This window comes from Bos grunniens, chromosome 17 (assembly GCF_055505025.1).
Source record: "Bos grunniens cultivar Pamir isolate PY7600 chromosome 17, Bosgru_T2T1.0, whole genome shotgun sequence".
Lineage (NCBI taxonomy): Eukaryota > Metazoa > Chordata > Mammalia > Artiodactyla > Bovidae > Bos > Bos grunniens.
Genome location: NC_141181.1, coordinates 15,810,603 through 15,826,415, shown reverse-complemented (window position 1 = coordinate 15,826,415; position 15,813 = coordinate 15,810,603). Strand labels below are relative to the sequence as shown.

The following is a 15,813-nucleotide window of genomic DNA, read 5'->3' as shown; positions in this document are numbered from 1 at the left end:
CAAATGCGTGTCTATATAGGCCATGACATGGATGTAAAAAGCCATGGGGTTGACATGCTTACTGACTGGGGTGGGGGATGGGAGAAATAGGGGTGAGAACTGCATGTGGATGGGGCAGAAAGTACGGAGGTGCAAGGCATGTGTGTAGGAGTGAGGAGCATTTCGAGAAGATCACAGACCTGTCTATAGAGGCATGGATTAGAGGACATAGTCACAGTGGGGAAAAGTGGATGAATGCATATACAAGTCTCTCAAAGATTTCTCTGCGAAAGGCTTGGTTGTTTATATTGTTCCAAAGCAACATTTTCTGAACTATGCAGCTGTTTTTCTTGGAACACAGTGTCTATTTGTATATTGCATGCATGCATGCTAAGTCATGTCCGACTCTTTTATGACCCATGGACTGTAGCCTGCCATGCTCCTCTGTCCATGGCATTCTCCAGGCAAGAATAGTGGAGTGGGTTGCCAGTTCCTTCTCCAGTGGATCTTCCCAACCCAGGGATCGAACCCACATCTCTTTTGTCTCCTGCATTGTCAAGGAAGTTTTTTACCACTTGCGCCACCTGGGAACCCACAGTGTCTGATAAGCATTTGATAAGGGGCTGCATGAAGAAAGCTTCTTGGGTTCAGATGAAAGAAAAGCTGTAGACAACACTGTCTCTGAGAGCCCCTGAAGGACATGAGGATAATGAAGACTCTGAGAAGTCCTACAACCAGGTCACCTACTTCATTTTTTAAAATATAACATTTCAAACTTACTAGACATAAAACTTCATCACTCAAAGAACACATACTAATAACTGAAGGGATATCGGTGTTCTAAAGAACATTCTTTGGAAAAAGATGATATAAATGCATCCAAAGCAACAGAAATACAGGGTGATAATGATGAAAGTGGCTTTGGTAAATACAGGCAAATCCAATATAAAATTTTCAGGTCAAATATAATTCCTTGCAGGCCTAATCACTCCTGTAAATTATCTTCAAAGACAAATGAGCTCTCAAACTTCTTAAGCAGGTAGGTTTTTGTGTACAGATATTAACTTTATGTGATTTGCATTTTAAAAGACGGAAGAGTGCAGGCTTTTCTCTACAAATTGAGGAGCTATTGAAGTATACTCTAAGTATGCCTTGTATCTTCAGTGACTAAAAACTCTAATTTGCAATCTGACAAATACAACATCTTTTGAATAATGCAAACTAAGGAAGTGCTAATTGGTTTCCATGGTCATATCTCTGGCCTCATGAAAATGGATTAGGAACATAAAGAAAAATGCAGACTACAGCACTGCAGAGCCATTTAAATTATAAATGAAAGGCTATATGGATGAAGAGGGAAATAATAATACTGATGATGGTGATAATTTTAGTAATAGGTGACAGGCATGATGAACACCTGCTTTGCATCAGGTACTGTTTCAGACGGGTTGGGTACCATTTATCTAATTCTCATCTGGGTGGGAATAACAAAAACAACATCAAAAACCCTAATGCTAGAGAAGCTGATCAATAAAAGAAAAACAAATAAAGTCTACAACTAACATTTATCGAGCACTTACTATGTGTCAGGAACTGTTATAAACATTTCACATAGTAATTCACGGGAACCAAGGCTGTCACACGGCACCTCTGTCATCCCCATTTACAGATAAGAAAACTGAGTCTCAGAGTAATTAATCATGCTGCTAGGCAATAAAAAAGCCTGGATTTGGGCTCAAGCATGTCTCTAAATCCAAGACTCTTTCTACTCTACTATCGTAAGTCCACAATATTTGTATGCTTTGCATTCCCTAATTTTATAATAAATTAATGTCATGTTGTCACTTTATTGCAAAGTGGCTCATGTTACAGCCTTCTGATAATTTTAGGTGGTCTTGTTCCTAAATGGCATTAATACAGTTACATATAAGAACAGAGTCAGCTTCAGAAGCAAATAGCCCTACTTCTGTTTTCAATGTCTCCTCCCTTCCTTTTCACACTCCAGTCTCAAGAAACATCACTTGAATTTATTTCTGTAGACATTTTATCACAGATTCAGCAATAAAATGCATCAGTCAACTCTAAAAGCAATTGACATTCTGTGTCACTTTTATGAATTTCTACCCTGATTTCAATGCTATATTGCTAAACTTCAAGTCAAAAAAATTTTTAGATTTTTCATAACTCTATCAGAATGCTCCTGTTTCAACCAACCAAATACCTTCCCTAGATCTCTTGCTGGTATCTGGTATCTGATAAGAAGCCAAATCTGGTGTCAGTGTAATTAAAGCCAGAATTTGGATTTCAAGGAAGCACCCATTCTTCAGATAATAAAAGCGTAATGTTCAAAGCTTAAATCAATCTCTTTGCCATTGCCCAAATTAGAGATTTGTAGATGTCACATTTTAAGAAAAACCTTCAACAAACTAGGTAAGCAAACTAAAGAAAATGTTAAGCTACGGGTGAAGGAATTAGTAAGTTCAATATAAGAAGAAAGGAAAACAATCTTTATAGAGTGTTTTTCTCTATCACAGGCAATGCATGTAACTTCACTGCCTTTATTAATTACCCAGAGTCACGGTGGGAGGGAGGTTGTTACAACTCCCGTTAACAGATGTTAGAGGATAGACAACATGCCCGGGGTGACACAGTTGGTGATACAGCTGGGACTGGAACCCAAGGCTGGTGGGCAAGTCAGGTGCTCTTTCTACTGTGAATATATTACATTACTTCACAAGGAAAAAAGAAAGGAGAAGAGATTTACAACTGGGCAGAAAAAGCTGCTTTCAGTGTAATCGTAGAGAAAACAATGGAGAAGAGTCAAGATCTGTGAGAAAGCAAATTAGCCTTAAAATAATATAAATGTATAAACATGTCTATCCATATAGTCTAAGAGGTATTTGCATGAATATGCACACCGAAAAGTGTTACATAAAATAGGAAAACAAAAGTATAAGTTCACTGTTAATTTCTTTCAGAGACCTTTCCACACATCTGTATATTACAAAACACGACACCATATGTCTATTGTGAGACTTCTCCTACTTAACACCATGAAGGAAAGCTAGGAATAAGCAAGAAGATAAAATGTAGGACAAATAGGAACACTTTTCTAACAATGATCTGTTGGAAAATGGGAGAGATGTATGACCTCCTGAGTTTGAGTCTCAGGTCACTAAAGGGGCCCAAGAAGAAGCTGAGGTGTCAATCTCTCTTCTAGTCTCTAAACACATTTCATTCTAAAATTCTAAACAAAATATATCCTCTCTAGGAAATCCTTGATATCAAGAACCCCTCTTCTAATTACTATGCTGCCCCAGCTGTGTCACCTTAACAAGTTATACTGCTGTTATTCCGTTTGCTTGTAAAACAGGAATAATATCACCTTTCAAGCAAGGTTATCAGAAGATTCAATACGGTAAGACATTTGAAATGCTTAATCCACCATAAATTTCAAATAGTGTTAGTTATATCTTCCTATTCCCAGGTGGCGCTAGTAGTCAAGAATCTACCTGCAATGCAGGAGAGTCTAGAAATGCAGGTTTGATTCCTGGATTGGGAAGATCTCCTGGAGGAGGAAATGGCAACCCACTCCAGTATTCTTGCCTGGAGAATCCCATGGACAGAGGAGCCTGGCTGGCTACAGTCTATGGGGTCTCACGGAGTTGGACATGACTGAAGCGACTGAGCAAATCACACACAGATCTATGAGGTTCGAGTCAGCGTCTTGGAGGAGCTTCAGGTCTTCATTCTGAATCATGTCAAAATCATGGTGAATAAAACATTTCAGTGATTCGAGGCGTTCCACATAAAGGTGCATCTGAATCAAACATGAGTTGCATTTGTTACTGATGTGAATGTTTTCTTGCTTGCTCACTCCCAAAGGAAAAAAAAAATGCAGTGTTCTTATGCATTGCTTTCAGGGGTTAGGATGCACATTTTTAGAAAATTCGAGGCAGGCGTATCAAGTTAACTTTTACCTGCTATTCTTATCCTCAAACTTTTCCATCAGTGCCTTTCATGAATTTAGTAAATAATCTCTTTAGTAAAATAATCACTGATATGCTATTGTCTCTCAAAGCAGGCTTTTTGGCCACCAATCAATGTCCATTGCCTTTTTTAATATAGAGAATGTTTTAGACATGCATAAAAGTTAGTGTGGTGAAACCAGAATTTTTTGCAGTAATTCTACTTTCTGGTAGCTAGAAAAGCTAACTAGAAGTGATTTTTAAAAGAGAATAAAACATCTTCAAAATATACATGACTGTTAAGACGCTTCTATATGATATTATAAATCACCTGTGAAGTCCAAGTAAATGGTGATAAGAAAAGATGCTGTTATGAAAGTATTCATCACACATACAATTTTAAAGACTGCATCTGGTGCTTAAAGTAAGCATTATTTGCATGTAGGAAAAGAGTAGTAGTAGGAAACCCATAAAGACAGTTTAATTTTATTTCAAACGAAAAACAAATTTATCATTTAAAACCCTATTGTCAATATATGGCCAAGGTTGGTCTCAGGTTACTATGGAAGTTCAGATGCATTCATGCATCATAGTAACAGACAGATTCTGACCCACTGCCCTACAGCCTATAGAATATGCCCTGGCTCCCAACACGCAAGATGCCAGTGACAATTACTTTTTTTTTTTTATCACTCTGCATATGCTTGTGTGGAAAACTGTATGTTACAGCCAAAGGAACCTCTCCTTAATATTGCTTCCTGCTCTTAAATTAAGAGGATGCCTTTGGGAGGTTCAGTTTAAAATATGTGGGCTTTTTTTGCTGTTGTTCCATTTTTAGAAACAAAACTGAAATATGTGTATGTATTGTGTGTGTGTGAGGAGGCTAAATTAAGCAAAACACCAAAAAGTATAACAAACCTTTAAAGACTCTATAATTTGTATCTTACCATCTCTAAACACGTGCATTTGACAATGTAAAATAAATAGTAAAGGTTTGTGAGAAAGTAAAAGTCCTACAATAATATAAACATATCTATCTGTACAATCTATGAAGTATTTGCATGAATATACACATAAAAATGTTACATAAAATAAGAAAAAATTAAATACAGTAGAAGTTTATTATCTGTTTCTTTCATAGCCCCTACCAAAAACTGTACATTATAAAACATAACACCATATATCTATGCAGGATCAGTGAAGTCTTATGTTGTATGTTACATGACACTGCTACTGTATATGTGGGAGAAGTAATAAATGAAAAAGGAAACATAAATTCTCCTTTTATGGGTAAACACTTATACTTCTGTATTCAAGAATATTTTCTCACATCCACCATGATAAGATTACATAAATGTTTTCTTAATTTGCAGGGGCTATATGTAGAAGATTACAAAAGAAATAACATAACAGTTGTTAAGATGAGCTGAAAGTTTCCCATGACAAGACAATGTGACCTACACTGAAATAAATGTGAATTCCAAGTAAGGCTTTCAGCTTTTCAAGCAAATTACATCCATCACTCACTATTACTCTGGAAGTTACATGTCTCAAATATACTCTAATACTTAGGTTGCATAATGTTCACTAATTTAAGTGTCTCCAACTCAGAAATAAATGGCACCAGGTTCATATTTAGCATCCATAAAAATATAAAAAAGTCATCATCATGAATCAAAATCCCAGCAAAATATGTTTGAACCTCTACTATGACACAGGCATTTAAAACTGAATTTTAAGATTAAAGTATTAAGAAAAAATAATTGAGGCCCCTAAAATTTTCCAAAAGATAGAATATAAAATAGAGAACAGGGTAAAGATTTTATGGGATCATTTATTTCCTATGGAAGGAAAACCAAAGCAGAGGAAGCTCTGGAGTCAGACCCAACTGAATTCTAATCCTACCATCAGCAGCTGTGGAATCTTAGACAAACTTCTATAAAACTAGGATGATAAAATTGCAGAAATTACATTAAAAAGTGTAGGAGAAGCACCCAACACATCCCTTGAATGCTAGTAGATGCTCAGTGAATAATGGGATTTTTTGTCATCATTCTTATTAGTATCAGCTGCAAAATATGAACTCTGTTGCTATTTTAAAAAATCTGTTAAGAACCTATCACTACAGTTGGCATATGAACAATTCATGATAAATGCTTGCTCAATGAGCAAGAACTGAATGAAATCTGAACTGCGTAGTGATGGGCAGCAAAGGTCAGACAAGGTCAAATTATTGGGTTGGCCAAAAAGTTCACTCGGGTTTTTGGTGACAACTTACAGGAACCTGAATGAACTTTTTGGCTAAGCCAATACTTCTTATCTGTCTCAGTTCTTCTGAGAAGTATTTCCTAGGAAAGAATTTTTACCCTCCCCTACTTTTTCTGCCTTTGTGATTGTCTACTTTATGAGCAACATAATTTTTCCTCTGACCTCTAGCGTCGTTGCCAGAGAAAGATCTGCTTCTCCATTCTGTTGTTAAGTCATTGTTCTGAATTTTGGTTTGTTACAATTCCAAGAGACTCAGGTTAGGTTAGCAGAGCAAGTAATTGTTAAGTGCTTGGTCAGTAAACCAGCTACAGGGTCATGGTTCTGGGGTGAGAAGAGATTGCCCGGGTTTCCCTCAGTCTCTACTTATCCTTAACCTAGCAGGCTGATGCTCACTTACTCCATTATGGCTAACATTCCTGAGTTCTCCACGGCCACTGGGACTCATCAGGTCTTCATTTGCTATAAAATGAGTGGTGAAATCAACATGGAAGACACCTTGAACAAGAGGTCCTTGACCTGTGTCCTTGCTTTGTTCTGCCATTACTAAATCATGTAATGTGTGACAGATTTTAACTAGATCTCAGTTTTCTCTCAAAGGAGACAAAAAGTGGGTCACTAAGAGCACAGGTTCGGGCTTCCCTAGCGATCTAGTGGTTAAGACTTTGCCTTCCAATGCAAGGGATGTGGGTTTGGTCAGTGGTGGGGAGCTAGGATCCCACCTGTCTGGAGGCCAAAAAACCAAAACATTAAAGCAGAAGCAATATTGTAACAAATGGTCCACATCAAAAAAAAAGAAAGAAAGAAAGAAAAATTCCAAAAAAAATTTTTAAAAAAAGAGCACAGGCTTTGCAGACAGAAATATGTGGCATCACGCATTGGCTTTGCAATGTAACAGCATTGTAACTTTATGAAAAGTACTTAACTTTTTCTATACCTCAGTTTCTTAGTATATAAAATGACAAAAATCATAACATCATAGGCTAATTTGATAAGGGTCAATGAAACAACATCTCTAATATACTCATCAGAGTATAAGACACATAATGTCTCATTCTCCCCAACATAAGCAAACAGGTTTTAGTTTACAATTTCAAAAATGCACTGTCATATTTCATGAAATTTGATTTAAGTCTATAAATAAGGCACACACTTTTTGCCCTTTAACTTTTCTGTGGAAAAAAAAAAATTTCACCTCAAACTCAAAAATCCCAGTTCTCAGCACATAGGAAGCAGTGGCCACATTAAACTATTAAACTCCAAGAAATGACTTTGGGAGCTTTAAATCTGAATTATCTGAAATGAAGCAACCCAAAGGGACAGTGACTACAAAAAAACTAGACAGATTCTAGGGATATTCGCCACCCAAGGATGGTGCCGACAAGTATACCCTTATTTCTGTGAAGTCTGTGAAGTTTTTTTTAAAGAAATCTGAGAATTCTATTGCTTTAAAAACAATGACTGGAGAATAGAAGGAATGAAAGTGAGATTAGTATAAAAGCATTAAAAACAAAACCAATAATCAAAAAAACACAATGCTTCTTATCCTGGATCAAGTGGTACTGGTGGTAAAGAACTTGCTGCCACTGCAGGAGATGCAAGAGACGTGTGTCCGATCCCTGGATCAGGAAGATCCCCTAGAGGGAGGCATGGCAATCCACTCCAGTATTCTTGCCTGAAGAATCCCCTAGATTGGCCAGCTACAGTTCACAGGGTCGTCAAGAGTGAGACGTGACTGAAGCGACAGCACCTAAGCACGTGTGCATCCCTGATCTAACACTTTTCTGACTGACTACCTCAGAGGTTGCCAAGTCAGTGGAAAGAAGATAAATTACAACAGATGTAAAAACAGGTTATTTTAAACCAGAAAACAGGTTATTTTAACCAGAAATCAACAGGTTATAATAAGTGCATAATGTGTGTTGTTCACAGGCAAGGAAATCCACAAATTTGGCAAAACGCAAAATGGGAAAAAAAAATAGTAACCTAGCCATTTCAAAATTTATTTTTTCTAGAAAATGCAATGTTTCGTTGCTCAATTTGGTTTTCTTTTATACAATCAAAATCAAACAAATAAGAATCAGGAGTTTAAAATCAAAAGGGTCTTGATTTCCTGTAAATCTAGAGTTATGTTACTTTTTTTAACCTAAGTATAATACCTTAAACTAGATCTACCTGTTCCTAGGCTTCCTCTAATTGCATGTGTTTAGGTATTTTCCTTCCACTAAAGATTTCTTGGCTCCTGATATCTTTCCCAAAGCCAGTATCTAAGCATTGTGCGGTGGGCTGCTGATATTAACAACAGTTATGATACAAGCAACACTGCGGAGTGTTCAGCAAGGTGAGGAATAAAGTGTCATGTAGCATACACAGAAAACGTGTGATCTGCTGGTGGTTCTCAGCAAGCTCAGTGTCTGACATCTCATCTAATTGCCATGCTAGATGGATAATAGATATCTTCTAGAATATCAGTGACAATGATAGATAGACATTTTAGCTGGCACTTGCACACTTCCTATGGAAAATAACCACAGCAAAATTCTATCGGGAATAACATCACAAAACTACAAAGATCTTTAAATGCCTTCCTCAATAAAATACAACAAAAACAACAGCCAAAAGGAAGCCAAAGAGAATACGCCAGCCTCTGTAGGGGCCATCAAAACTTATTTTTCCGTAAGACTATGAATTGCTTTAAATCATTTTAAATCATCTCTTAAGTCAAAATGCAAATCTGTAAGGATCAGGAAAAATCAGAAAGCAGACAGCCAGCAGTACAGATTCCACCATAAACCATGGCATCTACATTGAAATAAATTGGTTATAATGAATCCTCAGGGGCTGAGCAGAGGGCAAACACACTTAAGACACATTGCCTGTTCCCTTATGTAAAATCATCCAAGATTTACAAACAGTGCTCTATATAATTTTTATTTTTATATATACTGTATAAATATTGTAAGGTAGTATTCTCCAAGCATACATAATCTTAAAGTTATTATACAATTGGAAAATGGCATACTATTTTTTCCTAACTTATAAGGAAGTTAAGAAAAATGATTATTTAATACTCTTCTCAGTATTGAAACACTGAGCAACTTCCTAAAGATTGTTGTATCGTCTTCTGAAATTGTGCCGTGTTGTGCTTAGTCGCTCAGTCATGTCCGACTCTGCAACCGCATGGACTGCAGCCCGCCAGGCTCCCCTGTCCTTGGGGATTCTCCAGACAAGAATACTGGAGTGGGTTGCTATGCCCTCCTCCAAGGGATTTTCCCAACCCAGGGATGGAACCCCGGTCTCCTGCATTGCCACCTGGGCTTTCTACCTTCTGAGTCACCATTTATCATCCAAGCCACCATTGTAATCATCCCAAAAATCATATCTAAATCTGTTGTGTGCTGCTATATGAATCTGCTTTAACTTAAGTTTCATATTTAATTGTACAAGCAACAAAATAAGCTCAAAAAAGAATAATCAGCCTACCCTTTATTATCATAAATCTGCCACTTGCCTCTAACAAACATATTTCAAACCAAGAAACCCACCTGATTTAAAACATAATTTGGAAATAGTATTAATAACATGCCCATCATTTCTATTTACTTTCTTACTTTCAAATAGTTTCCTCCCCTTATTTTTTTGAAGTTTCATCATTTTTTGAAGTTTTATTTAAAGTTTCATCACTTTATTTTTTATCTTATACTGAAGAAGGGCTGCTTACAATATTATATTGGCTTCAAGGGTACAACATAGTGATTTAATATTTTTATAGATTAAGCACCATACAAAGCTATTATAATACTGACTGTATCCACATGCTGTATATTATACCCCTATGGCTTATATAGTATATAACTGGTAGTTTGTACTGCTTAATATTCTTCACCTCGTTCATCCCCCCACCACCACCCCTTCCCCTCTAGCCACCACCAGTTTGTTAATAATATCATTTTCCCCCCTATAAGAACTGATAACCTTTGACTGTCTGAAACACAAACTTGAATATGAACTTGAATAATTGCTGTTTCCCATTAACTTACTACAGTGGAGAACAGAAGCCATTTGAGAGCTGACATCTAAATATCTGTAAGAACTGCGACTTCTCAAACCCAACCAGCATTCCATAAATACGATGGGCTGTTAACTTAAATAGCATTGAGACCTACCTCAGGCTCAGAGCCAGCACTTGCTCCTTGGACTTCAGTAGCTCCCCGACTTTAAAACTGGCATAGCCCAGGAAACTTCGCTGCAAATAAGACAGAATGGTTACTATTAACTTCCAAGATCCTTAATATTTTGTATCATGACAATCACACAAAATTAGTCTTTAGAAGAAAAAAATGTTAACTCTATTAGCCCAACAAATATTCCACTGACTAAAGTACAACTGTCAGTAACATAAATCTACTTCACGGGGTGAGATTGAAGGGGGTGTGAATTCATCCTTCTCACTAAAAAACAGAGATGAAGAGTCTGGAAAATAACAATACAGCCAACAGAGAAGCCAGGACTTTTCCACAAACAAACTCCACCTAATAAAACTCGTATAAAAGAAAAGATGACAAATGTTCAATGTTTACCAATGCTGTGCTTGTTCTTATTAGAATTCCTCAAGGCATGGGCAGCACTAACTTTGTATTCCAGATATGAGCAAATCTGTTAGTTGAAGCTATTTTTATGTGGGACTCGGTACAAGCTATAAATAGAAATGCTATATTTCTCCCCCATCACAGCAGTGTTTAAAAGTATTTGTTTCCTTTGTTATTTCTACACTATCATGGGACAATTTCATTCCAACATGCAAAAAAAAAAAAAATGGTACTTATTTAGTTACATTTTCTAAAATTGTTTTTTAAATCTATCATACCGGGTATTGGTGATCTATGAATATGTCTACCTTCTACATTCTCTGACTCATAATATGAAGAATAAAACACTAAATTGGTTTTTCTTTTCCAGGATAAAAACCTTTCATCTCTTTTTAATATTCCTGGCTGCTTGTGATTTAAAAGTCAGAATATTATGGTATACCATATATAGGATTTTCATTCTGCTTTCAAGGTCAAGATGTAAACATGAAAATATCAAACCCATATTATTACCCATACCATTGCTGCCTAACACATTCCAATACTCTACAAGAAGTCCACACTACATCTTTCAGAAAATTCTCTCTTCATAAGTCTGTTGCCAGCCCGCCCTAAAATGAGATGCCAGGTTTAAGTCAACTGGGTCTTTTCAGAGGAAAGTGTGCAATTATTCCATATATAAAAGGCTGCGCCTACACAGAGAGATCACTGGCCATAGGGGAGAAAAGCATCAGGTCAAAAATTTTCTTCTCTTTTCAAAGCTCTAACCTAAAGAACTGGTTCAAAAGTCATAAAGGCAAAAATTTGAAACACAACTTGGTTGTCAAGTTGGAGATATTGGTATGTTAGTAATGATAAGCCCAACTGATTCAGATGAAACTCAAAGAGATGGTTTAGACAAGTCCCAAATCCAGAATCACAGAAGACTAAATTATCAGATGAAGAATGTTATGTGAAAACAGAAGATTTGTGGAAACAAGCTCTGATGACATGAATGACGAGAGTGAATCAAGGCAGAAAAGAAGTCTATGAGCTGTATGAACAAAGCTTCAGGAAATTTAGGGTGACTTTTCAGTAAGGGGCCAAGCTAGTCGAGGAGATTCCCAGCTGAACAAAAGTATTTACACCACCTCAGCAGAGGCCTACTAGCTGTCTCTGCGTAAAAGGGCTCCCTCCCAAACACTGCCAGTCTCTATTCCTTATCCTGATGTATCGTTTCTATTGTTACTTAAATATTATGTGTTTAATTGCCTATTTTGCCCTCCCCTCAAAATAAAAATTGAGATTTGAAGTTCCCTCATGAGTTTTGCTTTCTGATAAAACATTGCTGAACATTAGGTGTGTGATAGTGAGTGACAACAAATGAATGACGGATGGCATACACGCTACATTTCAAGTAAGTTATTCTATGATACATAGAAGAAAGCCTCCTGCAGATATTTACAAACTATTTAGTGGTAAAGAATCTGCCGACCAACGCAGGAGACGCGAGAGATGCAGGTTCTATCCCTGGGTCGGGAAGACACCCTGGAGTAGGAAATGGCAACCCACTCCAGTGTTCTTGCAGGGAAAAATCCCATGGACAGAGGAGCCTGGCGGGCTTACAGTCCATGGGGCCACAGAGTCGGACGTAACTGGGCGACTGAGCACATAGTTCACTGAACTGTGGGAAATCAAAACAATTTTTTAGTTTGCAGATTGTGTACTACGTTAGTGAATTTCACTTTAGCATTTAAATACTTTAAAGACATGTCTCACTTACTCTTTTGCTGGTAATCAGGGGTTTTAATTTAAATTCCACCCCTCACTCATTATCCTCACTCAAAGAAAATGCTTAACTCAGTGGAAATGTCAGTGTCCCCAAAATTCAAGTTATTTCCTCCCTTTGCCTCTTGAGATTTTGAAGGTATAGATGGTTTTAGAATTACGAAAACAAACTGCACATGCCATGCATGTTATTGTGGTCTTTTCAGCAATAAAAGTGGCAGATGTCCCAGACGGGAATGTAGGAAGGAACAGGTGGAGGGGCTATTTTAAGAAACGCTCTACAGACACAGCAAGAGACACGGCTGCAAGTAGTCTGTGACCACAAGCCACCGATGTCTCTCCTGCCCACAGACCCGGAGCTACTGAGGAAGCAGGCGCCTAGCTCACCCATCTTCTAGCTCAGTCCATGGTTCAGAACATAGGGATTGTATGCTACGCCCATTGCTGCGCTGTGAGAGCTTGCAGTGTGCCAAAAAAGGATGCTCGTGAGTCAGTCCTTTCCATCACAACTGTCAGTGCCATGATTAACATCAAAGGATATTATCCTTTGAGAGAGAGCTTACAGAAATCATACAAGCCAGTACAAATCACCTTAGGTATTACGCGTGCTCAGTCGGTAAGTCACGTCCAACTCTTTGCAACCCCATGGACTGCAGCCTACCAGGCTCCTCTGTCCATGGAATTTCCCAGGCAAGAATACTGGAGTGGAGTTGCCATTTCCTTCAGAGGATCTTCCCAACCCAGGGGTCAAATCCGCGTCTCCTGCCTTGACAGGCGAATTCTTTACCAGTGAGCCACCTGGGAAGCCCAGGGATATTATGAAACCATGTCAAACCAGAGGAAGTGTTATATATTCTAAATTTTTAAAATTTTATTCTAAAAATAATTATACATTAGGACTTCATGTTGCAAAAATGCACTATAACTACCTAGAGGGGTGGGATGCAGGACAGTGAGAGGGAAGCTCAAGAATGAAGGGATGTATGTATACTTATGGCTGATCCATGTTTTCGTATGGCAGAAACCAATACAACATCATAAAGCAGTTATCCTTGAATGCAAAATAAAACATAAAATAAAAGGAATTAATAAAATCCCCCAATTTACAGACAGTGCATAATTTCACATTGCAATACTGAACAATGGACTTGCCCATACATTTACCTTCTAGCGGGTTTTTATGTGTCTGCTTCTAATAAGATTATGACCTTCCACACCTTAGAAGGTGGAAAACATATCATTCGTTTACATGAATATTCACTGGACTCTTGGTAAAAGAATGAATTAGAGAAAATAGTCTTCTCTATTTCTGAAACTTGAATTCCCATGGAGGGAAAATAGTGCACAGTGCTAATGCGAAAGAAAACTTAATACAGTTACTTTATCTTACTACCATTTTAATCACAATCATATAATTTAATAAAATTATTTTTAACAAATTTTTTATATTCCACGTGTAACTTAGGGAACATTTTTATTTCTCCTTCAATGTTGTTTCTAAAATTCTTAGCCTAAAGGTTTTAAAGTAGAAGCTCTAATATTGGGGGTAAATTAAAAAAAAAATTGTGACACTAGAATTGGAGGCCTGAAGCACCATTCTAAATTCAGGATTATATCCAAAAACTAAAATCTGGGCAAATAAATCATTTCTCCAAGCCCCCAGCCTAGCTGTCCACTGACGGGCATTGAAGAGCTCTGTAGGTCTGTCTTTTCTCTCACAAACCTAGGAATTGTACAATTTATTCCACCACATTAGGCCTTAGTTTCTATATGAAACAGTTGTATATGATAATAGTTCTTTCTCACAGTTACTGTTAAAAGAATTAAAGTAATCTAGGCAAAGCACTTAGTACATTACTGGGAAAATAGAAACCACTGCATAAATATTAGATTATATAGTGCTTAAGGAAAATATGCCCAGACGTCAGATGACTTAAACATAAGTCCACTTTAAGTATTTTTAGAAAAGGCAGAGTATTAAAAAATGTCTGAGAGAAATTCCAGTTATAAAAAAGGAAAACACGTGTTTAAAAATAAAAGTTAGATTCAGGCAAAACATAACTTGAAATAAACTCTAGTGAAAAATAAGTTTTTCTGCCAAATAGGAGAAAGTGAAGAGGAACTAAAGAAACTCTTGATGAAGGTGAAAGAAGAGAGTGAAAAAGCTAGCTTAAAACTCAACATTCAAAAAACTAAGATCATGGCATCTGGTCCCATCACTTTTTGGCAAATAGATAGGGAAAGAATGGAAACAGTGGCAGATTTTATTTTCTTGGGCTCCAAAATCAATGCAGACGGTGATTGTAGCCAATTAAAAGACACTTGCTCCTTGGAAGAAAAGCCATGACAAACCTCGACAGTGTGTTAAAAAGCAGATTCATCACTTTACCAACAAAGGTCTGTGTAGTCAAAGCTATGGTTTTTCTAGTAGTCATGTAGATGTGGGAGTTGGACCATAAAGAAGGCTGAGTACTGAAAAACTGATGCTTTCAAACTATGGTGCTGGAGAAGACTCTTGAGAGTCCCTTGGACTGCAAGGAGATCAACCAGTTAATCCTAAAGGAAATCAACCCTAAATATTCATTGGAAGGACTGATGCTGCAGTTGAAGCTCCAATACTTTGACCACCTGATGTAAAGAGCTGACTCACTGGAAGAGCCCCTGATGCTAGGAAAGATTGCGAGCAGGAAGAGAAGGGATCGGCAGAGGATGAGATGGTTGGATGGCATTATGACTCAATGGACATGAGTCTGAGCAAACTCCAGGAGATAGTGAAGGACAGGGAAGCCTGGCGTGCAGCAGTCCATGGGGCTGCAAAGAGCTGGGTACAACTTAGCAACTGAACAACACTCTAGTGAAAGAATGAATGTCATGTGGTCCCTTGCACTTCATAGTGCTGAGTACACAATAGCTATGATTTCTTGTAACTCAAATTTTTATTAGATCATGTGGAATGTTTATCAGAGCCCAAGAAATATCTGGATGAAATCAAAGAAAGTTAAGACTTGTGGAGACATGGCCCGCCTGTAGATAAAAATCAGGGACCCATAGGAGTTAACTGGCTTACACCCCGTCACAAAACTAGTTAATATGCAGAGGCCAAGTTAGAATCCAGGTTTCTTCCTCCTCAGTCCAGAATTCTTTCATCCTGCCTCACGCTGCGGGCCTCATTTCCAGGACAGGTGGCAATCCCCTTTCCTTCTGACGGGCTCTCTGTTCCCACTCTGTGTGGCTCTGACCTTTCT

General features: G+C 37.6%; 1 protein-coding gene across 9 annotated transcripts in view; it reads right to left on the bottom strand.

The window, feature by feature from the left end:
* INPP4B (inositol polyphosphate-4-phosphatase type II B) overlaps positions 1-15,813 on the bottom strand; it is an 853,196-nt gene that overhangs the window by 268,570 nt on the left and 568,813 nt on the right. For 7 of the 9 annotated variants that reach the window (XM_086346584.1, XM_086346591.1, XM_086346583.1 and 4 more), the window contains one exon: positions 10,379-10,458. In XM_086346584.1, coding sequence (XP_086202710.1) covers positions 10,379-10,458 — 80 coding nt within the window. Of the gene's footprint in view, positions 1-10,378; positions 10,459-10,792; positions 10,892-15,813 lie in introns of those variants that run through there. The other 2 variants (XM_086346590.1, XM_086346587.1) reach the window with 1 other exon arrangement.